We start from the raw sequence: 27568 nt of genomic DNA, 5'->3' as shown, positions 1-27568 counted from the left end.
ACCATGAGGAGAAGGAGCAGAAGAAAGTGAAGGAGAAAAGAAGGATGATGAAAAGAAGCAGGAGATAAAGAAGAATATCAAGAAGGAAGAACCAGGAGGAGGAAAAAGCTTGTTGACTCATGGGCTAGCACTGTTGCCTTGTAGAGCTGGGGTTCTAAATTCACATCTGACTATGTAAAACATCTGCATGGAGTTTGTATGTTCTCCTTCTGTTTATTCTTCTCTTTCTTCTCTACCTTCTCCTGTTTGTCATGCTGCTGCATGGAGAGCCCGTTTTCGAAAAGGTAAAAAAACTCGAATAAAACCCCTTTAGATGCTGTATAGAATATTTTTCACCCTGTATAGCACTGTTATTTTGACAACTCTGTGTGTAAGTGAACATATTGTACTGTTATGTGGGCACTATCTTGTGTGTCAATGATATAATTATTCACTATATACCGGTAGTAGACAGTAGATACTTGCTGTATACCATATGAAAGAGGCACACCATCCAGTATAAGTATCTGATAGATAGGCTCTGGCTATAAAAGCTACATTTCACAAGAGTATACAAAAATAGAACTACCAGTTCAACAGTATAGGGTCTAATTAAATTAAATTAATTGTGACAGCATTTAATCTGGTGAACAGAATTCAGAAATCCAATGTATAATGCATGGATAGCTTTCTATTTCAACAAATACCTGGATCATAGTAATCAGGAAACATACCTGGATCATAGTAATCATGAACTACAGCATAAGCAGGCTGCAGATTCTCTACATGAGTTTCCCGGCCCATAGAAAAGGCAAGGCTTACAGAGTCATGAGTGAGCTGCAAAAGAGCCGAACAGAATGAATAAAATGTCTTCACACATAAGAGAGATTGATCTATCAACTAGAGGTTCACACTGATAATGTATTTAGAGAAGATATTTTTAAAAAGTGCTTTGTAACACTGAGGTTTAGGAGTTGAATGCAACCAATGAAAACATCTGCATTGAGTTTGTACAGATATTTTCTTCCTTAAATTTCCTCTTGGCTCGGCATATACCAAAATATATCACATAAGATAACTAGTAGAGATGAGCGAGCATACTCCTCCGAGCTTGATACTCGTTCGAGTATTAGGGTGTTCGAGATGCTCGTTACTCGTAACGAGTACCACGCGGTGTTCAGGTTACTTTCATTTTCTTCACTGAGAAATTTGCGCGCTTTTCTGGCCAATAGAAAGACAGGGAAGGCATTACAACTTCCCCCTGCAACGTTCAAGCCCTATACCACCCCCCTGCAGTGAGTGGCTGGCGAGATTAGGTGTCACCCGAGTATTAAAATCTGCCCCTCCCGCGGCTCGCCACAGATGCATTCTGACATAAATCAGGGAAAGTGCTGCTGCTATAGGGAGACCGTTAGGAGTTATTTTAGGCTTCAAGAACCCCAACGGTCCTTCTTAGGCCATAGAAATCGCAGATCGCACATATGTGCGATCTGCGATTCCTGTTCTCTTCTCTATATGCGCTCAATGGGGCCGGCGGCAGCAGCGCCGACCCCATTGAGAACATATAGAAGACAAATCATTCTTCTCTTCCACAGCTGTAACAGCTGTGGCAGAGAAGAACGATGTTTGTCCGTTGAATTCAATGGAGCCGGCAAAACAGCAGGTTCCACTGAAAGCAATGGGCTGCCGGCGAGCACAGGATGAATTGTTGGGAAGGGCTTAAATATATAAGCCCTTTCCTGCAATTCATCCAGAAATGTGTTACAATAAAAATATATACCGGCGTATAAGGCGACGGGGCGTATAAGACGACCCCCCAACTGTCACCTTATACGCCGGGAATACAGTGGAGCAAAGAATAAAAATCATTACTCACTTCTCCTGGCGTTCTGCGGTGCTGCTGCAGGCTGTCGCTCCCTCCTGGTCCACGGCAGAGCATTGCTTTCTCTACGAAGGGCTTTAAATCCCCGCCTCCAGAAACACACGTGCCTTCAGCCAATCACAGCCAATGACAATGATGTCATTGAATGGCTGTGATTGGCTGAAGGCACGTGTGTTTCTGGAGGCGGGGATTTCAAGCCCTGCGTCCAGAAAGCAATGCTCTGCCAGGGACCAGGAGGGAGCGACAGCCTGCAGGAGCGCCGCAGAACGCCAGGAGAAGAGAGTAATGATTTTTATTCTTTGCTCCACTGTATTCCCGGCGTATAAGGTGACAGTTGGGGGGTCGTCTTATACGCCCCGTCGCCTTATACGCTGGTATATATTTTTATTGTAACACATTTCGGGATGAATTGCAGGGAAGGGCTTATATATTTAAGCCCTTCCCGACAATTCATCCCGCGATCGCCGGCAGCCCATTGCTTTCAGTGGAACCTGCTGTATTGCCGCTCCATTGAATTCAATGGGCAAACATCGTTCTTCTCTGCCACAGCTGTTACAGCTATGGCAGAGGAGAACGATCTTTAGGCTGACAGTGCGGGGGGGGGGGGGGGGGTTTACTCTTGCCGCTATTGTGGCTTAATAGTGGGACCTGGGAACTTGAGATGCAGCTCAACATGTAGCCCCTCGCCTGCCCTATCCGTTGCTGTGTCGTTCCCATCACTTTCTTGAATTGCCCAGATTTTCACAAACGAAAACCTTAGCGAGCATCGGCGATATACAAAAATGCTCGGGTCGCCCATTAACTTCAATGGGGTTCGTTACTCGAAACGAACCCTCGAGCATCGCGAAAAGTTCGTCCCGAGTAACGAGCACCCGAGCATTTTGGTGCTCGCTCATCTCTAATAACTAGCTTTTAAAGAAAAGCATTATTTTGTGATACTCTGTTGGGAGATATGTATATACTAAATTTATCTAGGTGGGCACATATACATGTGTGTGTATGTATATATATATATATATATATATATATATATATATATATATATATATATATATATTCCTGTGAACGACTTTGTAGCACCACTTGCAAGGATTTTCAGGGGGGCTTGAAATATAAGCCTTACCCTGAAAATTAGCCATAGTTGCAGGAAAAAAAAAGAAGAATACAGCACCTTAGAAGTGCTGTATGGGGCTTCGCTGCATCTTCTCCCCGGTCCTCGACACTGTTCTTCATCTCTTCTGGCCGGGGATTGAAAAATCCCCGTCTCCAGGAAGCACGGCCTCTGATTGGCTAAGCATTGTGATGCTTAGCCAATCAGAGCCAGCGCTCAATGAATGGCTGTGATTGGTTCATCGCGGGCTGGCTCTGATTGGCTAAGTATCACAAAGCTCAGCCAATCAGAGGCAGCGCTTCCAGGAGACGGGGATTTTTCAATTCCCCGCCAAAAAAGATGATGAACAACAGTGCTGGGGACGGGGAAGAAGACACAGCGGAGCCACGGACAGCGCTTCCAGGTGATGTATTCCTTTTTTTTTTTTCTGCAGCTAGGGCTTAGTTTAGGATTTCCTACTGTCAAAGTTGCATCGCACCGCACGAAAATTGCGTTTTCGTGTGATGCGATGCAACAGAGAGGAAAGCTCCATAGGGAAACGGACTGCAAAACCTCACAAGTCGCTTGCATATCGCGAGACCTGAAAAACATTGCAAATGTGAAGAAACCCATAGGAAAGCACCTAGAGAGGCTTAGCCCCTTTCAATCAGTTTCAAGAGCCCCTTTTGGGACCCTCTGATGTAAGCTGGCCAGCACATATTTTCCTTAGCCAGTAGCCAAAGTTGGAGAAATTTGCAGATCTAACCCGTGTGAGGGGAAAGAGTGGCCTAATTCACCTCTCTTCTCTAAACTGCAGCTCAAGATGGGAACACCGCGACTGCATCACCTGTTCTACCCAATAGTGATGCAGCCAGGCATCTGAGCCCTGATAAGTATGGGGAGTAGGAGGTAGAGAATTCCACTTATGCTGCTACGAGACACAGGGCCTGCTCTGAGGTTGAAGAACGATGGAAGGGACACTAGCTGGACAGCACGCTGTGTAAGACAGACCAGTAATAGGGGAGGTAGCCCACTAGCCAGTTTACACACAATCCTCTTGGGATAGTCTTTCTTTATCAGTTATATTGTTTTGGATTGGATATTGCTATTCACAGATTTCTAGAAGAGTTATTCAGTGTTGTATGATTGGTCTGACATTCTGTGCTAAAATTTTCAATATGCCAGATCTTACGAAGAATTTTTTTTAGTTACCGTATATACCGGCGTATAAGGCGACGGGGCGTATAAGACGACCCCCCAACTGTCACCTTATACGCCGGTATACAGTGGAGAAAAAAAAAAAAAATCATTACTCACCTCCCACGGCGTTCTGTCGCGCTCCGGCAGGCTGTCGCTCGCTCCGGCAGGCTGTCGCTTGCTCCTCGTCCCCGCCGCAGCATAGCTTTCTGAATGCGGGGCTTGAAATCCCCGCTTCCAGAAAGCTAATACACACGCCGGCAGCCATGACATCATTGAATGGCTGTGATTGGCTAAAGCACACGTGGCTTCAGCCAATCACACTATTCAATGACATCATTGAATGGGTGTGATTGCTAACACGTGCGCCTTCAGCCAATCACAGCCATTCAATGCTGTCATGGCTGCCGGCGTGTGTATTAGCTTTCTGGAAGCGGGGATTTCAAGCCCCGCATTCAGAAAGCTATGCTGCGCCGGGGACGAGGAGCGAGCGACAGCCTGCCGGAGCGAGCGACATCCTGCCGGAGCGCGACAGAACGCCGTGGGAGGTGAGTAATAATTTTTTTTTTTTTACACTTTTTTTTTTTTGTATTACCGGCGCATAAGACGACCCCCGACTGCAGAGCAGATTTTTCGGGGTTCAAAAGTCGTCTTATACGCCGGTATATACGGTAGGCAAGAGATGCTGCAGAAGCTTGGTCTGCCTTTTCAGAAAACCAATTTTCACTTTTTTTGGATAGGTGAAGTGATGGAGGCTGATAGAAGGGGGTTGCCTGAAAGAGTGCTGATGAGAATTGGAAGGCATTATAGACTTTATGTGAGGCCTCAGTTTTTGGAAGGACAGACTGGATGAAAACGATACCCACCCTTCTGACTTCTTTTTTTCTAATTATTTTTCCTCAGTTTTTTTTTTACATTGTGTTTTACTCTCCCCTCTCCTTTTTAAAATTCCATTATGTGACAAGTTAACATAGTTTTTTTCTTAGAAGTTGAGGCATGTCTTGCTTGGATGATAGGACACTCCTTTGTCTATTGGAATTCCTTGAGAGCACAGGTCAGGGCAGATGGAAGACATCATCTAAATATTGTGATATTTTAGAAGTTTGGACTTTTAGAAATACTTACATACTTTTAAATAGCAAATATGTGTTTTTTTAATGTTTTAGATTATTTATTGGAAACATGGAAAAAGGTTTTTCTTTTAACTTTTAATATTTTCTTAATGGTAATAACACCTTATTAAATATTTGTCTTCACTTTTATTTAGTCCCCACAGGGGACTTAAACTTGCAATCGTTTGGTCGCCTGTACTATATGCTGCAATATTTTGTTATTGCAATATATTGTGATTTTTAATGTTCCCTAATAAACACTGTTTGATGGACATCTGTGCATGGCAGACCTGGGACTCATTATCACCCACCCGATCACATCGTGTGGGTGCCAATGGGGTTCAGCAAGGGGTGTTCCCTTCTTCTGTTGACTGTTTTGAAGCATGGTCGGCTTTGACGGCGGCATCTACACAGTTAACTGCTGCGATCACAGCTAACTCTGACGGCAGCAGTTACCTGCGGCTTTCCGCTGTCTGAAACAGCCAATAGCTTGGCTCCCGAGCCAGTTACATACACCCTTTACAACCACTTGATGTAAACTTACATTAGGCAGTAAGGAAGTGGTTAGACTGTATATGCTTTTGTGAGAAAAGTTCAGGAAAAGCTGGATACGATGGTCCTCATTTATCAAATCTATCTGATGCCAATTGTTTTTATAAGGTGCTTTTGTGTCTTACCTTCCTCAAGTAAATGGTGATGTTTTGCGTTGATATTTCTGTTCTTTCCACCAGATTATGTTCATTCAGCTAACCAAAATAAGAGGATATGTCTGTACGTTAAATCGAACTTGAAGCCGAGGCTACGGGAGGATATAGGGGTAGGAGACGAACAGGTGGAATCTCTGTGGGTAGAAATACAGGGAGGAAAAAATAACAAAATCCTGATAGGGGTCTTCTATCGACCACCAAAAGCAACAGAAGAAACTGAAGACCTACTACTAAGGCAGATAGAAGAGGTGTCAAAACGAAACGAAGTAATTATCATGGGGGACTTTAATTACCCAGATATAACATGGGAGAACGAAACCTGCAAATCTCACAGGGGTGATAAGTTCTTGAGAGTAATTAAAGACAATTACCTGAACCAACTTGTGCAGGAACCAACAAGAGGGAGGGCCATTCTGGACCTAGTGCTAACTAACAAACCGGACCGAATAAAGGGGGTACAGGTTGAGGGGCACTTGGGGAACAGCGACCACAATATAATCAACTTCCAACTGTCAATCAATAGGAAGCCTTATCAGGGAGAGACAAAGAAACTAAATTTTAGTAAAGCAAAATTTGATGAGCTTAGAACTACTATCGGTAACATTAATTGGGACAACATCCTCAAAAATATCAGTACGGAGGAAAAATGGGAAAAGTTCAAAAGGATCCTAATCGCCTCATGTGAGCAGTTCATTCCCTTTAAAAATAAAAGAAACTCAACTAAAAGGAAACCAATGTGGCTCGACAAGACTGTACGAGGGGCAATAAACGAAAAGAAGAAAGCGTTCAAACTACTAAAGCAAGAAGGCAGCGAAGAAGCGCTAAAATCATACAGGGAAAAAAACAAAATATGCAAAGATACGATCAAAACTGCCAAGGAGGAAGCAGAAAGACGGATCGCAAAAGAGAGCAGAAACAACCCGAAGCTATTTTTCAACTACATAAACAGCAAAAAAATTTGCAGGGAGAGCGCTGGCCCTTTAAAAAACAATGCAGGAGAAATCATTGATGATGACGAAGGGAAAGCAAATCTACTAAACAGCTTCTTCTCAAGTGTGTTCACCAAAGAAAAGGAAATGCCACACGAGATGCAGGGGAATAAAACGAACCCCTTACAAAATATCTCATACCTAACGCAGGAGGAGGTGCGGAAGCGTCTAAAGAAAACTAAAATTGATAAATCACCGGGCCCAGATGGATTACACCCAAGGATACTAAAGGAACTAAGTGACGAGATAGCTAGGCCGCTATACCTAATATTTCTAGACACTATCAAGACCGGAGTAGTACCATTGGACTGGCGCATTGCCAACGTGGTTCCAATTTACAAAAAAGGGAGCAAAAGTGAGCCTGGTAACTACAGGCCAGTAAGTCTCACTTCAGTAACGGGAAAAATTTTCGAGGGGATTCTGAGAGACGCCATCGATGAGTACCTCAAGGAGATTAAGGGAATAACTCCTCACCAGCATGGATTCATGAAGGGTCGCTCATGTCAGACAAATCTGATCAGTTTCTACAATGAAGTAAGCTCTAAGCTGGACCTGGGAGAGTCTATTGATCTCGTATATCTGGACTTCTCTAAAGCCTTTGACACCGTGCCACATAATAGGCTAATATACAAAATGAGGCAGCTCGGACTGGGCGAAAACGTGTGTAAGTGGGTAAAAAATTGGCTCAACGATAGAAAGCAGAGGGTGGTAATAAATGGTTCGTACTCTGATTGGACCACAGTCGCTAGCGGGGTGCCACAGGGTTCAGTATTAGGCCCCACTCTGTTCAACATATTTATTAATGACCTGATAGAGGGGCTGCACAGCAAAATATCAATATTTGCAGATGACACAAAATTATACAATATAATTAATGCAACGGAGGACAATGTGCGGCTACAAACGGACCTGGATAAGATGGGGGCTTGGGCAGAAAAATGGCAAATGAAGTTCAATGTTGAAAAATGTAAGACTATGCACATGGGCAAGAGGAACGGATGTCACAAATATTCACTTAATGGGGTACCGCTGGGGAAAAGTGATATGGAAAAGGATCTGGGGGTATTAGTGGATAATAGACTAAACTGGAGTAACCAATGCCAGTCAGCTGCTGCAAAGGCAAATAAAGTCTTGGGGTGCATTAAAAGAGGTATAGGGGCGAAGGACGAGAACATCATCCTTCCATTATATAAGGCACTTGTCAGGCCTCACATGGAATACTGCGTACAATTCTGGACACCGGTGCTCAGGAAAGATGTCACAGTGCTTGAAGGGGTTCAAAGAAGGGCAACTAAACTAATACATGGAATGACGGGACTGGAATACCCACAGAGGCTATCCAAATTGGGACTATTTACTCTAGAAAAAAGAAGGTTAAGAGGCGACCAAATAACCATGTATAAGTACATGAGGGGACAACACATGGATCTCTCCCGCGATCTGTTTACACCCAGGACCACGACGGTAACAAGAGGACATCCGCTACGATTAGAGGAAAGTAGGTTTCATCACCAACATAGAAAGGGGTTCTTTACTGTAAGAGCAGTTAGACTGTGGAACTCTCTACCGGAGGAAGTGGTGATGGCAAAATCGATAGAGGAGTTTAAAAGGGGACTTGATGTCTTTCTGGAGAAGTATATTACAGGATATAAATATTAGGTTAAGGGTCAATCCTGGTATACAGGCAGGTAGGAACTATTAGGGGTTGATCCAGGGAACAGTCTGATTGCCATTAGGGAGTCGGGAAGGAATTTTTCCCCCAAAAGGGCTAATTGGCTTCTGGCCCTGGGGTTTTTTGCCTTCCTCTGGATCAACACAGTAGGATAGACAGGCTGGACTAGATGGACAATGTCTTCATTCGGCCTTACATACTATGTTACTATGTTACTATGTATGACATTTCATGTAAATATCAGTTCTTGAAGAGTATCAAACGGAAATAATAGTGACCAAAAATCTTTAAAGCTTTTAAGAATCAGTTTTTATATAGAATTATTAGAGTTTCCAACAACAACATATTTTGTATATAAATGAGATTACAGGAGTTACATGACATATTTGAATTGAAAACAGATCCCATGTGTATGAAGGTCCTCCATATTTTTAACAAGAATTTTAGGAAAAATTGGCATGGATGTGCAATTAATCAGAAATTCTCCACCAGTTTTCCTCTTTGGTTAAACTTGACATTTCTCAACAGGCTGAATTATATCGGAATTCAGAATATTTTGTTACTTTTTGCATTAATGTTAGAAGGGTTGCATATGTTTCATTTTACATATTTTCCAAATGTGAGAATAGTATTACACTTCATAAAGAAGACCTATACTTTCTTGGAGTGGAGGTTTCAGTGAGATATTGGATGTTAATAGACTTTGTAATATATTTAATTACTGGATTTTGTTTTCTTCTTGCTGAACTTCCATGCAAACAGCTTTCACAGTTCCAGTACTTGAGTGCAAATTGTTGTTACTATGTGAAATCTGTACACTGTATCACTCTTTTGAGCGATTATTTGGGTGACTGTTGACCCATGGAAAAGTACCCTTAGAATGTGCTTGCACTGTTACTCTGTGGCTATTGCAATATTTACATAGTATGTTACACCGACAAAAGAGTAACGTTCATCCAGTTCAGCCTATTTGCCCTCCAATGTTGATCCAGAGGAAGGAAAAAAATCCAATTTAAAAGGGAAAAAAATTCTTCCTGAATCCAATCTGGCAATCACAATAATCCCTGAATCACTGACTCTTCTGAAGTACCGTATATACTCGAGTATTAGCCGACCCAAGTATAAACCGAGTCAGTAAGTTTCACCACAAAAAACTGGTAAAACTTATTACCAGTACCCTTAAAAACTTATTACCATAAAAGTACCCTTAGAATGTGCTTGTACTGTTACTCTGTGGCTATTGTAATATTTACATAGTATTTTACACCGACAAAAGAGTAACGTTCATCCAGTTCAGCCTATTTGCCCTCCAATGTTGATCCAGAGGAAGGAAAAAAATCCAATTTAAAAGGGAAAAAAATTCTTCCTGAATCCAATCTGGCAATCACAATAATCCCTGAATCACTGACTCTTCTGAAGTACCGTATATACTCGAGTATTAGCCGACCCAAGTATAAGCCGAGTCAGTAAGTTTCACCACAAAAAACTGGTAAAACTTATTGACTCGAGTATAAGCCTAGCTATACTCGAGTATATACTAGGTAAAGAAAAAATGCAATACTCCCCTACCAGCCGACATCTTTGTCCCTGGTGCAATAATCTCCTCGGCTGTGTGACAAGCTACTTGAGAATTCTCCCTGCTGTCATCTCCCTGCTCGGCTTTGAATTCCCCCGCCGTCAGTGCTGTGTAAGTAAGCGCTGTGATTGGATCGAGTGCCAGCAAATCACAGCCGGAACTCTATAAACTAATCACAGCCATTCAGTGATGACATTCACTGAATGTTTGTGAATGATTGAGCACTGGCTGTGATTGGCTGGCACTCGATCCAATCACAGCGCTTACTTACACAGCGCTGACGTTGGGGAAATTCAAAGTCGAGCCTGGAGAATTCTCAAGCAGCTTGCCGCTCCGCCGGGGACACAGACGCCGGCTGGGAGGTGAATATTGCAGGGTTTTTTTTTTACCTCACTCGAGTATAAGCCAAGGGGGGCTTTTCAGCATAAAAACATGTGCTGAAAAACTAGGCTTATACTCGAGTATATACAATAATTAGTTATTATAATATGTAATTTTGTATGGCTTAAGAAAGGTGTCCAGGCATCTCAAAATTTTTTTTATCGAGTTCATCATCATCACATCCTCAGGCAGGAAGTTCCAAAGTCTCACTGCGCTTACAGTAAAGAACCCCCTTCTATGCCGGTGTAGAAACCTTCTTTCCTCTAGATGCAGAGAGGACCGCCTTGTTACAGTCACAGTCCTTGGTATAAACCAGTGATTCCCAAACTTTTTCAGCCATTTTGAAACAAAAGTTTTATTCATTTAGGGTGTGCGTCAGGGCTCCAGTAGTAATAGAGTCCTCCATTGTGGCCCCAGTAGTAATAGTGTCCCCTATATTGGTGGCCCCAGTAGTAATAGTGACCTCCCTATAGTGGGACCACAATGAGGGGCACTATCACTACTGGTGCAGCAATGGGGGAGCCTATTTCTACTGGGACTGCAATAGGGGTCACTATTACTACTGGGGCCAATATAGGGGTCACTATTACTACTTGGGCCAATATAGGGGACGCTATAACTACTGGGTCCGCAATGGGGGAGCCTATTACTACTGGAACCAATATAGGGGAACACTATTACTACTGGAGCCACTAATATAGGGGGTCAATATTACTACAGGGGCCACCAATATAGGGGACACCATTACTACCTGGGCCACCAATATAGGGGTCACTATTATTGCTGGGGCCACAATGGGGGACCCTATCACTATTAGGGTGGCCATGGAGGTCGCTATTACTACTAGGGGGTGGTAATGGGGGCGCTATCACTACTGGGGCCGCAATGTGGGAGCCTATTACCACTCGGGCCACAAAATAGGTCACTATTACTACTGGGGCCAATATAGGTGTCACTATTACTACTGGGGCCACACTGAGGGAGCCTATTACTACTGGGGCCGATATAGGAGAACACCACTACTACTTGGCCCGCAATAGGGGGTCACTATTACTACTGGGGCCACTAATATAGGGGACACTAATACTACTAGGGCCATCAATATATGGGACACTATTATTACTGGAGCCACAAAGACAGGGGTCACTATTACTACTGGGGCCACCAATATATGGGACACTATTACTACTGGGGCCACCAATGTAGGGGTCACTATTACTACTGGGGCCACCGATATAGGGGGTCACTATTACTACACCGTGCGGATTTGCTGTGGAATTTACAGTACCTGTAGTAGCAAAGTGGATGAGATTTTGAAAATCTCATCCACACGCTGTGGAAAAAATCAGTGTGGAAACATGTAATAAAGTTGGCTTTATTATTATTGTTATTGTCTATAGCATCTAATCAAATTACTTATTTCATGATAAACCTTAACCTAAAAAAAGGCTGAAATCTGGTTGGTTGCTGTGGATGTCAATTTTCCAGATGATTCATTGGATGAAGGATAATGTTTCTGTTGTGGCAGTTCTTGGATTGCTGCCTTCCTGATAGTCTGGTGCAGGTTTTGCAGGGGGTTCTCCATCTTTTGACACTGGTGGGTGTTGTATTATGTGAGACATACTTAGCCGCACCTGTGGATACTCATCAGGGCTATTTAGTCTGGCTGGTTCTGGACTGCATTGCTGTTGAATCTTCAGTCTTGCTCTGACTGTTGTCTAAGTCAGAGCTTGGTCCTGGATCTATCATTTGCCTGCTGCATCTCAAAGTCAAGTTTGTGTTTCTTTTCTATTGTGTTTCTTATGTTATTTCCCTGTCCCACATAGGGTTAACTAAGGGCCTAGGTATGAGGTCAGGTACGTCCTTGTCAGGGTGAATTGCCTGCGTCTAAGCATGTCCCTGTCCCTGAGGTTAGTTAGATAGGAAAAGAGTTTCCATTTTATAGTTTATAATTGTTTTAACCCCTTAGTGACCAAGCCTGTTTGCGCCTTAATGACCAGGCCAAATTTTGCAAATCTGACACGTGTCAATTTAGCATGGAAAAACACCAGAAAGGTTTTGCATATCCATGCGATTCTGACATTGTTTTTTCGCCACATGTTGTACTTCATTTAGGCGGAAAAAAAAGACCGATAGAATCTGTGTTTATTTATTAAAAGCGCCAAAATTGGGAAAATTTTGAAAAAAATCATCATTTTTTCACATTTCCAACTGCAATATCTCAAATATGTTAAAACATAATATAGAAATTTTTGCAAAGATTTATATTTCCATCCGTTTACTTTATTTTGGGTGCACATTGGAAAAACTTTCGTTTTTTTAACCATTTAGGAGACGTACAAATTTAACATTACTTTTCAGCATTTTAAGGGACACTTTGTTTTCCTACACCAAGCCAAGATTGGAAAGGCTCATAGGAGTCAAAATGATAGATACCCCCACAAATGACCGCATTTTAAAAACTACACCCCTTAACGTATTCACTAAGGGGTGTCATGAGTATTTTAACCCCCCAGTTTTTTTTTTAGGAGTCAATGCAATTTAGAAGAGAAAAACTAAAATTTCATATTTTTGCAAATATGTCATTTTAAAGACAGGAATTTTTTCTATTGTACACATGAAAATGAGGATTTGCACCCCAGAATGGATACGCCTGTCTGTCCCGTGTATTACGTCTGTATACACAATGGGGCCCAAAATGAAAGGAGCAACCGTTGGTTTTCGGAACAGAAATTTTGCTAGAAGGAGATTTAGGCCCTATTGCACACTTGTAGAGCCATCGAGTGACCAAAACGATGGAGAACGCCCACAAGTGACCCCATTTTGAAAAGTAGACCCCTTAACGAATTTATCTAGGGGTACGATGACTTTTTTGACTTCACAGTTTTTGAATGAATCTAAGCCAAGCCGAAGGAAAAAAATAACGATTTTCATTTTTTTGGTAATTCTGTCATTTCAAAAGCAGTTTTTTTTGTACAACACATATATAAATGAAGACTTGCACCACAAAATGGGTACCCCTGTTTGTCCTGTGCTCAGAAACATACCCATTGTGGTCCTAGTATTACGTCTGTATGCACAATGTGGCCCAAAATGAAAGGAGCAACCGGTGGCTTTCGGAACAGAAATTTTGCTTGAAGGAGATTTAGTCCCCATTGCACACTTGTAGAGCCCTTGAGCGGCCAAAACGATAGAGAACCCCCACAAATGACCCCATTTTGAAAACTAGACCCCTTAACAAATTAATCTAGGGGTGTACTGCGTATTTTGACCCCACAGTATTTGAATGAATCTAAGCAAAGCAGAAGGAAAAAATTACGATTTTCATTTTTTTGGCAATTTTGTCAATTTAAAAACTGTTTTTTTTGTACAGTGTACATAGTAATGAAGACTTTCACCCCAAAATGGATACCCCCGTTTGTCCCGTGTTCAGAAACATACCCATTGTTGCCCTAATCTACTTACAGGACACATGGCTAGGCCCATAATGGAGGGAATGCCCGCTGGATTTCAGGGCAGAACTGAATAAATTCCAGGCCCCATTGCCCACTTATACAGAAAAAAAATTTACTTCCTAAAAATAATCCCCCGCCATCCCCATTTTTTGGCATTCCCTAAATATTAGATAAAGGTAATAATATAAACTACGTTTTATGTCCGAAGAGAGGGGTAATTACGGAGGCTGGTTGGGTTGGGCACATGGGGCAAGAAAACCGTGTATCCCCCCTCCTCTCATGCTTTTTGGGGGGTATTTTGTGACCTCAGCGGCAGGGATGGGGTGTAAAAAGTGGCGCTGTGAGGCTTTGTGATCTTGCTGCGGTGCAGCGGTCTCACAGAGAAGGCGCTCAACAAGCTGCTCCTGGAACTGCATGAAGGCGAGCGTTCCCGGGGCTTCTTGTAAATTACGGATTACAGGTAGTGGTCTGCATAACGCCGGGCTCACACAGCCGTATGCAGAATCCGCTTGCGGAGGCCCGCAGTGGATTCCAACTGTGAGCCCGGCTGTGACCCTGCGTACGGCCACGTAATGTACTGCGCATAACTGTCTATTCACACAGGCGGTCATGCGCAGTACACCGTTGTTTGTTTTTATTTCCCGCGCCGTCGCTTAGAGATGACCCGGGTACCCGCAGCCCGTACACAATGTGTTTGCATATGGGCTGCGGGTATATCCGCGGTCATAGAGCACAATGGGCTCTAGGTCGCGGATATCCGCGGTAAAATATAGCATGCCGTGTTCTCTTTCTGCGAGTGGATTCCGTAATTCCGACCCACTAACTGGGGGGAATTGTGTAATCCAATGCATGAGATTGATCCGTGGATTACCGCTGATCAAGCGCATGCAGATCCCGTAAATCCTCTCCGGTCTTGTGTGACCGGCCTAATGTTAGATCGCTACTTTATCACGTGACCGGGGACCGCTCAACAAGGCCGCCGGTCACTGCTCCAAGCACTCAGCGACCGTTGGTCGCTGGGAACAAGGAGACTTAAAATTTCCTGGGCTCCCCGGCTGCTGCGAATGTGTCCGGCATTTTGCCGGCGGGCACATGTGCAGCAGCCAGAAGGGTCCATGGAGGATAATCGCATCTGGATTCAAATGTGGAAGCCTCCGAGAAGATGTTTCATCTCCTCTTACCGATCGCATCGGTGAGGGGAGATGAAACTGTCACTTTTTAAAGAACTTTTACGTGATCGCCATTATGCATTGTATAACGGCGATCACGTGACCAGTAACCGCATACCGCAGCTCCCCGTGACATCTCCAGGCTCTTGGCTACCTTTGGTAGCCAGGAGCAGGGAGATTTTACATTTCTTGGGCAATATTTCACTTTTGCGCATGCGTCCACCATCATGCTGACGGGCGCATGCGCCAAAGCTGGGGTAAGGTCCGCGGATGAACATCCCATCAGGGAACAAATCCGTGGACCTTGGGTACGTAATTACATCCCCCCTTACGGATACGATCTGTAAGGGGAGATGAAACTTTAACTTTTTAAACTTTTAACTTTTTTCTTTTTTTTTTACTTTTTAACTTTATATGATCACCGTTATCTGATGGATAACGGTGATCATATCACTGGAAACCGCATACAGCGGTCCCCAGTCATATCTCCCTGCACTCGGCTAACTGTGACAGCCGGGTGCAGGGAGATTTTGAATTTGCCGGGCTCGCCGGCCTTCTGCGCATGCGCGCCACATCGGCGCATGCGCAGAAGCCAGCGGGGGGTCCGGAGACCGGCCGGAGGACATGGAGGAAGCGGGGTGAGTATTTTCACCTCCCCTCATGGATCCAATCCATGAGGGGAGGTGAAGCTTTTCTTTTTTTACACTTTTCTTTACTTTTCCGCGATCGCCGTTATCCATTGGATAACGGCGATCATGGTACCGGGGACCACTCACCGCGGTCCCCGCGGACATCTCCTGCCTCCCGGCTACCTACAGGAGTCGAGAGCCAGGAGATTTTAAATTTCCCGCGACGCCGGGCCTTCTGCGCATGCGGCTGACGTAATGCCGCCTGGCGCGCATGCGCAGAAGGACGGCTACGGGGCCTGGAGCATCGGGAGAGCTGGGAGCAGTGCGACGGACCTCGGTGAGAAATTTCAGCTTCCCCGATGGATCCGATCCATCAGGCCAGCTGAATCTTCAACTTTTTTTGCACTTTTATTTACTTTTTTGCGGTCGGCGCTATCCATCGGATAGCGCCGATCGCAATGCCGGGGTGCCGATCGCAATGCCGGGGTGCCAAGGGGCTTTTTTCTCTGCAGGACACGTTTTTACGTCCTCAGAGAATAAAGCCCACTTCGGGAGGACGTAAAAACACTATGGGCTGGTCGTTAAGGGGTTAACATAGTTTGTGTACATTTGTACGAGATCTGCGTGTTACGGATCCAGCACGTTGTGGGTGGACATGACAGTATAAAGGTTAGCATCAAAGAGGTTTTCCAGACACAAATATTATTGATGACCTGTCCTCAATATACGTCATGAAAGCTGATCAGCTAGAGTCCCCCCTCGGGACCCTGGCCAATCAGCTGATCAGGTACCAGCTGTCAGTGCCTGGATACACAGGGGTTGGAGTTTAAGCCGCTGCTCGACCCCCTGCTAAGTGGCTGGCGCTTGTAATTGCAGGCGCAGCTCTCACTGAAATCAATGAGGAAAGGTCATCAATAGTATTTTCTTTGGAAAACACCTTTAACTATAGAACAATATTCTTCTTATTACCCATATGCAAATATGTATCCCCTTCAGAGCCGAATAATTAGCCCTTTAGTCATGTTTCTCACCTTTTCTACACTTTTCTTATCTGGAACATATCCTGACACATGATCCACCACAATCATAGCCATATTGGTCTCTTCTAGTTTTCCCGAATATCTAAAATAAAAATCAAAAAGAAAGATTATGGGAATAAGACTGAGAAAAAGAATAGTCTCAGAACCTTCTAGGGTTACAGGACAATATTTGCTTTATTTTGCACAATACACGCATGCAAGGCTTCCTAGATTTGCACATAAAAGGGACCATCTTAGCAAGATAACCCCTTTAAAAAGACATCCGCTTTGATGACCAGTGTGGACATTGCACCCCTCTGCTAGTGAAATGTAGTATTATATGATAGCCATTTGAACAAATAATCAATTATATAATACATGGATGTGGAGGAAACACACCACTTAGCATATATAGGTTCTGGCTCATAGAAGGTGGTCTCAAGAAGGGAAGCCCTTCTATAATGCTTCCTGTTTTGATTACATAAACCTATTAAATGGGTACTGCCTTCTTGTAATGTTACAACATATAATTAGGATATTTCCTACCAACCTCTGGGGTCACCCATGATCCAGAAAAAGAAGTGAAGTGAGCTAATGTTAATAGTGGCACTCCAGAGTCACCTGCTGTGAACGGAACTGTAGCATATCCCCATTATCCTAAATAGCACTATAGTTCTTTCCTTGTGAGGATCATGGCAGTTCATGCAGTTGGAATCTCAGTGATCAGAGGCGCTGAAAACTTTTTTTAACCCCTTAGTGCCTCAGGATGTAAATGTACATCCTGGCTGCGGTGTACTTAACACAACAGGACATAAACGTATGTCATGTGGATGGCACAGGATCAGAAGCTGAGCCTGTGCCATCCCGCAAAGGGAGCCAGCTATTACCGATAACTGGCCTCCCACTGCAATAGTGGGGGTACACAAAAATCGTTCCGACCTCATGGCCAAAATAGGCCATGTCCTTAACAGATTAATTCCCATCTCGGTTTCACTGCGCGTTTCTCTGGTTTTGCAAAGGATTTTTTAGATGTGCATCTTTTATTTAAATATGGCATTTTGCAATTAAACTGCATGCAGTTTTGTTGCGCCATTCTTGGCTGTACAGCACACTGACCCGATTTGTAAGAGCAGTCATAATTCCTGGCATCTTTAAACTCACCTGACATCCATATGCACATTAAACTTTTTCTGAGAGGCATGGGAGCTGGTAGAGGGCTCAGTGCTTACGTTGAAGGAAAAGTGTCCTTTTTCCGTGCGGTCAGGTAGTGCATAGTAATGTAAATGTGACTGCGAACAAAAGGATAAACTATGAAGAATCAAACATTTTTATAGAAAATCATTATCAGTTTCCAGCAATATGATTCCACAGCTCAGTAAGCAATATGTATTTTATTTTTTAATACAAAATGAATTAGCCTTTTCTACCTGCACATAGACGAAGCCATCCCCTCTAACTTTAATGGTATATTCTCCAGGGACTTCTGGAAGGTCAACTGTTTGTACAAGAAGATTGTTCCTCTTGTCCACATGAATTATCTTCTGGAAGCCAGACTTTGAAGTAATTGTTACTGTTGAATCTCCCCTCATGTTCCTGATGGCTTTGGCATATTTAGTCAGAGCTTGAAGAGCCATGGTTTTATCCTACAGAACCCGCGACAAAATAAAGAGAAAAGAGCCAATTGAAAAAAGACGCTATACAAATAAAGATTATTATTATTAGAATTTCAAACCTAATTACTTTAGTGCACAAATATATCAGATGAAACCCATCTGAAGCCGCTGATTTCTGCGGGGTTGGTCAACAAACATAAGGTGTATGAGGGCCACCTGGATGTCCGTCGAAGGCAGATTTGTGAAAACAGATGAGAACAGAACACACCACAATCTTTTTCACATGGACGATTGGTCTGTGTGAAAAAATTGTGCATATGTATGGTCTCATAGGCTACAATGGGGCCGTGTGGAATCCGCAAAAAAATCCATTGCAAATCTGCAGTAAAATCTGTACGTCCATCATGAGATTTTTGAAATTTTCTGTTGAAGAGTTTTCCGTCATGTGCGAAACCACCCTAAGGACTCATGTCCACGGGGAGAATCAGGTCCGAGCAGATTTCTGCTGCAGATGCACTATAATTGTCTCCTTTTTTCAGACCAATTGCTCCTGCATACGTGATCTGCACTAAAATGGAGCATGTCACTTTTTTTTTCCACATGGGTGAAATCCGCAAATCACTTAAAATAACACCCGCGGCTATTTAATTAACTGCGGATGGTCAATGCTTTCCTATGGGATTCGGATTTGCGTTTTTTTCACGCGTGGATTTGCAAAATATAATTGCCCCGTGGACATGAGGCCTAGGGCCCGTACCCACTTGCGTGTTTTTACGCAATTGTCAATTGGACTTTGTAATGTTAAAAAACGCATCGCACAAAAATCGCAAAGCACAAACTTGTGATGCGTTTTTAACATCAGAAAGTCCCATTGACAATCGTGTTAAAAAAACGCAGTGATATCCAGCGTTAAAAAAACACAAGTGTGTGGGAGCCCTAAGGCTGCTCTCACAGATGCGTTTAGAAAACACAGTGCAAATCTGCGGCATTTTACTGTGATTTCGCGCAGCGATTTCTAATGCATGTTTCAGCGTTTTTTAATGCACCCTATCACTGTGATGGATGATGAGGTGCTTTAAAAAGTGCTAAAATGCGTGAAAATAGAGCAGTCAGCTCTAAAAAATGATGGCGTTAGAAGCACCGCATTCAAGCACTGGTCTGCGAGGCACTATTGAAATCAATGGCAGCATTGTACCGTGGTTAGTGCGGCGTTCCGGTACAATCATGGTAAAAAGTGTCCTGTGAGACAGTGGCCTAATTCTTCTCCTTTATGGAAAAAGTCACTGAGAATGTGCAATGAAGGATTTATATTTATAGTGATAGTCACAGAGGAAAAAGATAGCTGGCTGAGTTGGTAAATTAGGTACCTGACAATAACGGAAGCCACCCCATGAACGTTGCTGTGTCAGCATCCAGCGAACGATATCCCCACAATCGCCCAGATTCTTAATAGTTGTTATTTTCTCAGACAACAGGGCCAGAACAACATATGAGGCTGTGTCAACTTTTCCATCCCTGAATGTGGCAGTTTCCCAGTGCTTTAATCCTTCTATTTATAAAAAAAATGACAATAAATTTAAAAAAAATTACAGTTGCACGGGCGATTTTCCGTGCGACCTGCGCATGCGATGTGCGATTTTATAAAACCATTGCTTTGCAATGGTATCGGACACATGAGTGTTTTTTATGCGCTCGTCCGATAAATTGTAGAACAGAAATCGCAGATCGCACCTATCTGCGATCTGCGATTCCTGTTCTCTTCTCTATATGCGCTCAATGGGGCCGGCGGCAGCAGCGCCGACCCCATTGAGAACATATACTAGACAAATCATTCTCCTCTGCCACAGCTGTAACAGCTGTGGCAGAGAAGGATGATGTTTGCCCATTGAATTCAATGAAGCCGGCAATACAGCCGGCTCCATTGAAAGCAATGGGCTGCCGGCGATGGCATGATGAATTTTCGGGAAGGGCTTAAAAATATAAGCCCTTCCCTGAAATTCATCCAGAAATGTGTAAAAAGTAAAAAAAAATATATACTCACCTTGTCCCGGCAAACGGAGTTCAGCCGCGGCCGGCCGGCAGTTCTCCTAAACTGCTCTGAGTAGTATTCAGCAGCCGGGGATTTAAAATCCCCGCCTGCTGAATGAGCTGCCTCTGATTGGTCACAGCCTCACCAATCAGAGGCAGCTCTCACTCACCCATTCATGAATTCATGAATGGGTGAGTGAGTGCTGCCTCTGATTGGCTCAGCGCAGGGACCAATCAGGGGCAGCTCTCAGCTGGAATGGAATGTATTTGTTCAGTCCTTTAGCAGCTTGAACAATGGATTTTATGCAGAGCTAAAATCCATAGTTTAAACAAAAAGTGCATGATGCCTGCGTTTACATCTAAGGATTATCGCTCATTTTTGACCGTTTGGCCGAAGTTTGAGCTAAATCGTTGTGTGTAAAAGGGCCTTTAGTTGCATTGGGTGTGCTTCAGATAACACATCATTTGCATATGCGTGCTTTTCTGAAGGATTTTATTCAGGGGTTGAACAATTCTGAGATTGTGGTAGTAATTTAAAGTGGCAGTTTGTGTTAAATTTGGAGAAAGCACTATGCTGGGGATTCTGCTTTCCTGCTTCGTACGGGGAGCAGAAAATGGGACTTCCCGCAGCCGAATGGTTCAGTCTCTGGTTGGAACCAAACAGCACTGGGTGGACCCTATTAACTATAATGGAGTCCAACTGCTTTCCGTCCAGCTTGCCGGCTTTTGTACAGAGGAAAAAGCACTGCATGTAGCGCTTTTTCTTCCGGTATTTTGAGCCACAGCCAGATGTGAAACCACCATAACTTATTCTTCATTGATTTTGTTGCAAACAAGCTGAAAGTTTGTAATTTTGGCAAATAACCCAAATTTGCAGTGGGGTTGAATACTTTTAATTGCAACTGTATATATTATGCACTGACTCTTTAGCACTGCCTGACAATGGCTCTACAGTGAGAGCTGAAATGTTGCTTTTGTAATAGGTGAATAAATGGTTTGAAATTGGATTTCTATTGGGAGTACAGCGTTTCTATGGAATAAGTATTGGTCTTCTATCCTATCAGGATGCTGGCACCTACTATTATTATCCATTTTTACACAGGGTGCTTATGGCTGCTTGAAAATTAGATAGACACAGTATATTGTAATTATATTTCTCGGTCTCACCTTTCCTTATAGCTGTCTCATCCAGTTTCTTCAGTAGTTGATCTCTCAGCTCACCGTCTCCTGATAAGCTGAAGGCATATGCTAGAACAGCCTGGGTGTACACCGATGTAACACTGTCCGCTAATTTCCTGAGACAGCTCAGGGCATCTTCCACAATACTTCTCTGAATACAACATAAAAGCCCAATTGTCTTAGACATACTATCATACTTACATAGCATAAAGCAAATTACGGTTGATGGAGCTCATATGACCCTCTTTCTAAAAAGATCTGTTATTGCCAGGAAAAGTCTCAGCTAACATTACATTGAACTGCAGGGGAAATATAGTAGGACATGCCTGCCATTCAAATGAATGACCAACTATGTAACATGTACATTTATAAAATTATAAAGCTTGGTTCACTCTCAATAGTAGTGGGCACACGGATACTTACCGCAAGGCAATATCAGAGCTTTTTAAATTCTTTGCTTTTACAAGTGAAACATAAAAAAAACCGTGTGTCATCTGTAAAAACTGTGTGACCAATAACTGCATCACAAAACCATATCAATTCACAGTAAAATGTCTGCGGTTTTGCTGGGTTGGAATAAGCCACGTACGACACTATCTTAGTGTGTGAACCCAGTCTAATGATTACTATCAATTTCTACATAGGTTATCTAATGCTATCTTTTCTCAGCAAGTACTGAATGATTAAAGATTTGTAGATTATAAATTCTCTCATACTTTTCAAGTTTTCCTATATTCATTGAGAAACAAAATGAGCACAAAATTACTTACATTATGTATGACATTATGTTCCAGGAGAGCGATTGTGATGTAGGCTGTGCGTGTGATCTCATTATCAGCCTAAAGTTTAAGAAAGTTCAGAAATATAAAGTTTAGTTTTGATATTGCTTGCCATTTATGGAAGTTGTAAGATATTGTCCTTTTTTTCCTGTTTCAGTCCTACTTCTCTCTATATACTGTACAGTTGCCTCAAGCGGCAGTACCTTATGATAAGGGGTGCAGCGCAGTGTAAAAATTTTACACAGAGGTTTGGCATAAGGTGAACTTAACCCTTGTGTTGTACTCTGTGGTCTATTTGACCACAGCCTTGTTCATTGCAGCCCTGCACTTTGAAACTGGCACCATAGAAGGGTTAACAACCAGCCAGGACAAAGGACTCCTTGGGGTCTCCTCTTACTCCCAAGATGCAACACCTTTGACCTTGGAGGACAGTTTATTTCCTACTATTGGGGAGCATTGTTTAGCCTGCTAGACACCAAATCAGACTTCTCCTCTACTTATCAACTCCCAATCCAATCGGCAGGTGATAATTGTGAACCAGACACTAGAAGTATACTAGCAACACTTTGTGTCCTCTCGTCAAGTAGACTGGATCTCATTTCTACCCGGGGTTGAGTTCTCACAGAACAATCATGTAAACAAAATCTGCAGGAGTCTCTCCTTTCAGGCGACGGACAATATGCACATGTTCCGCTTTTGGTGGCTTCAGCTTGTGAGGTACTGGCAGCTAACATGAAGAATTGCTTAAAAATTGGCAAAAAGTCAGGAAGTCCTTGTCACATGCAGCTGTCCATATGAATAAATGTGGCAACAAGAAGTGGAGACCTCTACCTAACTATTCTCCTGGAGATCCAGTCTGGCTCTCCTAAAAACTTTCGCCCGAGGTTACCATTCTTCAAATTTGCACCCAGATACCTGGGACCATTCCAGATCATTAAGCAACTAAATCCAATTGCCTCCATTTTTCTCCCACCTGGGAGATCTCAACCTTTTTCCATATCTCCCTCTTGAAACCTTTGATTCTGAATCGGTTCTGCAAGTCCTCAATTGCAACTTCTGTATCCTTGAGTCTTGCAGACGAATTTGAGGTGAAACGAGTCCTGGACATCAAAACAGTAAGACCAGATTCACATGGACAAATTTGTGCAGCTTATTACTCAAATTTTGCACGCCTAATACGCAGTGAATAGAACCTATTGATTTCAATGGATTCATTCACATGAGTATAATTTGTGCACACATTTTGTTTGCACAAAAAATATGCAGCATGTTCTATTTCCATGCATACTGCAGACAAAAATAGCATATGTTAAACTAATTAAGCTTAAATGCCCATTGAAAGCATGCTTGGGTGTTTTTGCATGTGCCAAATACACAGGGCATGCGGATGCAAAAATTACAGTAAAATATGCACAGCCATGAGCAAAAGCACAATGCCCATTGCACAAGTACGCAACACAAATGCAGCTGTAAATATGCTTTCACCCATGTGAACTCGGCCTAAGAGGGAAACTATTTTTCTTGGTTGATTGAAATGGCTTTGGTCCTAAGGAGAGGTTCTCGGAGACAGCAGAAAACATGAATGTCTGACACATCTGAAGAGATTCAATTAACTGTTCACACCACAAAAAGAGGGGGCGTCAACCGACTCCCTTTACTCCCTCCCTTTGAGGATCCCTGTGCAATCCTCCTGGTCTTAGTACTTGTGGCAGATAAATTCTGACACGGGCTCTCTATCAATGTTGACCTTAGGCCTCTTTCACATAAGCGGTTTATTGCGGCTATTTTGCCGTGATAAAACGCCGGGCGAAAATCACGACCATCTAAAGCATTTGATTCCAATGCATTTCAGATGGGCGATTTTCTGGTGCATAAAATCATCTGGCCGGAAAAAATAGCACATACAGTGTGCATTCTGCCCAGCTGCTTTTACGTACGGCCAGAAAAGATAGGACTTATCCTATCTTTTGCCAGAACACGCCGTCCATTCCCATAGACTTCTATGGGAGCTGCTGGAAAAGGGTGGTAGGAAGGAGTTTAGCAGCAGCTCCCATAGCCGAGATGTGGCTGAAAACTGCAATGCCCACTTGAAAGAGGCCCTAGGATGTACATTAGCCCTTTAAAAGTCAGGCCTTGCATGCAAGCACACCCTACCGGCAGCATTGACAGAGCACCTGTGTTGGCGGAGAATGCTTTATCTGTCACAAATGACAAAAGCGAAATGATAGGGGTCATGACCGCTAGAGGGGCAGGTAAGCGGAGTTGGTGGCTGCGATCCTGGAGCATAACAGGGGCTAAATCCACAAGTGTATTCTCATGCAAATCCGCAGCAGAACTTCGAGGCTTGATCTCTGAGTTCTGCTGTAGATACTGCCATATTAATCACTGTGTGAACTACGTCTTAGAGTGAGCACTGAAAAAAGGGCAGTAAATGAATACAGCACCAGAACCAAGTTCACAAGCTACCAGAATGTAACCCCCGTCCTCCTACTTTTGTCTCTTGAGGCAAATGCAGCATTCTCCTGTGACACAGGCCTTTTGTCAATGCCACCAATTGGATGTGCATGCATTGCTTGCCTCTTAAATGGTCAGCTCGCATCTAGCCTTCCTATCCCCAGCCAACCTGGGCTAGTTTTTGTCTACTTAAGTCTCCCTATCCCTCAAGTGGGTGCATGAGCAATTAGCCTGTCTAGTGTCCAAAAGTGCTATATTGTCCTGTTTCCTAGCTTTGGCCCGTGCCTGTTTTAGTTGGCTTTCTCCTCATTTCCACCCCTGACTTCAGCTTGTTTATTTTACACACTAAAGCCCTTTTACACACAAAGATAATTTTTCAAAGGGGTAATGGTCTAAGGTTCCCTGCAGCATAGACTAGATCCCGATTGGTGGGCTTAATATTAGGGTATGCTGGCTCCATATCTCGTCCTAAGCCAAATCGGTTTTGTGGCACAGCAGGCCCACATCCGCTGTCTTGACAGCCCCATTCAATCGGGAAAATCCATGTGCAATCTTTTTCACTGTGATGCAAATTTCAAAATCCATGCATGGAAAAATCTGTGCCATATGGCATGGATTTCCGTAGCAGTCATTTGAATGCTAAGATTCTGCAGATTTCAGCAAGAAAATCAGCGTTGAAATCCATGAAAAAAAAAGGATCCTAATGGATTGTACACCTTTATGATGCTGAATGTGCACATATAATGTAGATCTATAATGGATGAGATGAATATATTGAACGTGGGTCCGTACGTAGTAATAAACTGCAGGGATTAAGATTTTTCTTTGCTGTCTGTCTGCTATAACCCTCATCTACACTATGTGCCATTTCACTGTTTGCCTCAGGCATCAGAAAGGCTAGTTTTAGCCCTGCATACAGTACAAGTACTGATACAATGACTTATAGTGTTTCAAATAGGCTCTGCAGTTTTATAAGGTATCCCTAATTGTGACATATCTCCAGGGCCAATTCTTTTATATTTTTATTTGCTGCCAAATCCTTTGTTACTTTGTAATATGGTACTTTACTATTTATAGTTGTGAATAATCCAGGAGATTAATCAAAACCGGTGCAAAGAAAATGTGAAGCAGTTAACCAATACTAACGAATCAAAGGGTCTCTGAAAAACAAAGGCTGAAATCTAATTGGTTGCCTTGAGCAATGACTTCTCTTTTCTTTTGCACTGGTTTTAATAAATCCTCTTTGCCTACTGTGTAGATTTGTGAGGAAAATAGCAATGAGGAACGATAGGCGTGCTGGCCAGGATTATAGATACAAGCAAACTTTATTGGCGAAAGACTAGACATTTCTGTGTCGCTGCAGAAAAGAAACGCGTAGCCTTTCTACCAATAAAGTTTGCTTGTATCTGTGATCCTAGTCCTCCTGCTCAGCGCGCCTGTTGTTCCTCATGGCTGTTCACCTCACTTCTGCTGCATGGAAGTTTTCACCAGTCCGTTGAGGTTGGCTGCTGCTGTGGGGATCTGCTCACACATGTGTTCTTCCAGTGCACAACCGTTGGGGGTACCAATATTCCATTGTCAATTCCTTGCAATTTTCCGAAGTCCCTCTACACTACGAAGCATTGTTTCTTCTACTTTCATTGTGTTGATTTACCCTGTGAGTTATTATATATCAAAATGTATGTTAAATATATCAAAATCTATATTTACCTCCAGGTAATTGTTATAGTGATATCCCACGTGTCTGAAGCAGCCATTAGCCTGTTGTTTGTTGTGCAGCCAATTCACAGCCTGTTGAATGTGTTTCTCATTTATGTGGATGTACTTCTGAGCTCCATCGTAAGCCCTGACTGTGAATGCAGTGAGCCTGTAAAAAGACCATTAAAAACCATTAAGACCAGCCGGTAATTAAGAAGAAAGGCCAGTGTGGGTATTTATATTTACCGGCTATATAAAAAATTATTGTCAGCTGAGAGCACCTGCAGCTGGCCAGCAACCCCACAGCACAAAGGATTTCACTTATACTCACTCCGCACCTCCCGCCTGCTCCTGTAATTAGAGCTGCGAGTTCTGGCCTTCCACCTGCAGTCAGAGGATCTCCAACATTTGGACATACAGTAACTTAGTTGCTACATGTGGCCTAGAATCCACACCCTAAAGCCTCATGTCCACTAGCAAAATTGAATTACGGATTCTACTGTGGATTTCTGCTGCGGATTCCGCATTCAATTTTGCCCATAGGGAATAATTGGCCATCCGCGGTCAATTAAATTGAATTTTGCACCCGCGGATGGCATTTTATAAGATTTGCGTTTTTCATGCTCAGGAGAAAAAACGCGGCATGCTCCATTTTACCGCGGATTGGCCACATTGCTATCACATTGCAAGCAAAGGGTGCGGATATCCGCATGAAAAAATAACATTTAAAGCAAATCCACGTGGAATCTGCTGAAATCCGGAGCAGATTCTGCGCGGATTGTATTTTTCTAGTGGACATGAGGCCTTAGGCTGCCTGTCCATGGGCAACGCCCATGGAAGGCAGCCTTACAGTATAATAGAATGAATGCTATAGATAATAATTTGGGTGACTGATGGATACCGATGAAATGCAAATAGTAAACTCTGCATATATCATAGTAAATAGCAAAGGTCAAAATA

General features: G+C 43.2%; 1 protein-coding gene across 1 annotated transcript in view; it reads right to left on the bottom strand.

Annotated features, from left to right (window-relative positions):
- LOC136626666 (alpha-2-macroglobulin-like) overlaps window positions 1-27568 on the bottom strand; it is a 109400-nt gene that overhangs the window by 3658 nt on the left and 78174 nt on the right. Inside the window, exons 26-34 of the mRNA XM_066601684.1 lie at window positions 26621-26777; window positions 22448-22516; window positions 21666-21828; window positions 19838-20019; window positions 18285-18500; window positions 18019-18146; window positions 16870-16960; window positions 5938-6006; window positions 714-816 (exon numbers count right to left, since the gene is read on the bottom strand). Of these exons, the coding sequence (XP_066457781.1) occupies window positions 714-816; window positions 5938-6006; window positions 16870-16960; window positions 18019-18146; window positions 18285-18500; window positions 19838-20019; window positions 21666-21828; window positions 22448-22516; window positions 26621-26777 (1178 nt within the window). The remainder of the gene's footprint in view (window positions 1-713; window positions 817-5937; window positions 6007-16869; window positions 16961-18018; window positions 18147-18284; window positions 18501-19837; window positions 20020-21665; window positions 21829-22447; window positions 22517-26620; window positions 26778-27568) is intronic.

The sequence above is a fragment of the Eleutherodactylus coqui genome, chromosome 4, assembly GCF_035609145.1.
Source record: "Eleutherodactylus coqui strain aEleCoq1 chromosome 4, aEleCoq1.hap1, whole genome shotgun sequence".
NCBI lineage: Eukaryota > Metazoa > Chordata > Amphibia > Anura > Eleutherodactylidae > Eleutherodactylus > Eleutherodactylus coqui.
Note: the sequence above shows the minus strand (reverse complement) of the source record. Positions and strands in the feature narration are given on the sequence as shown.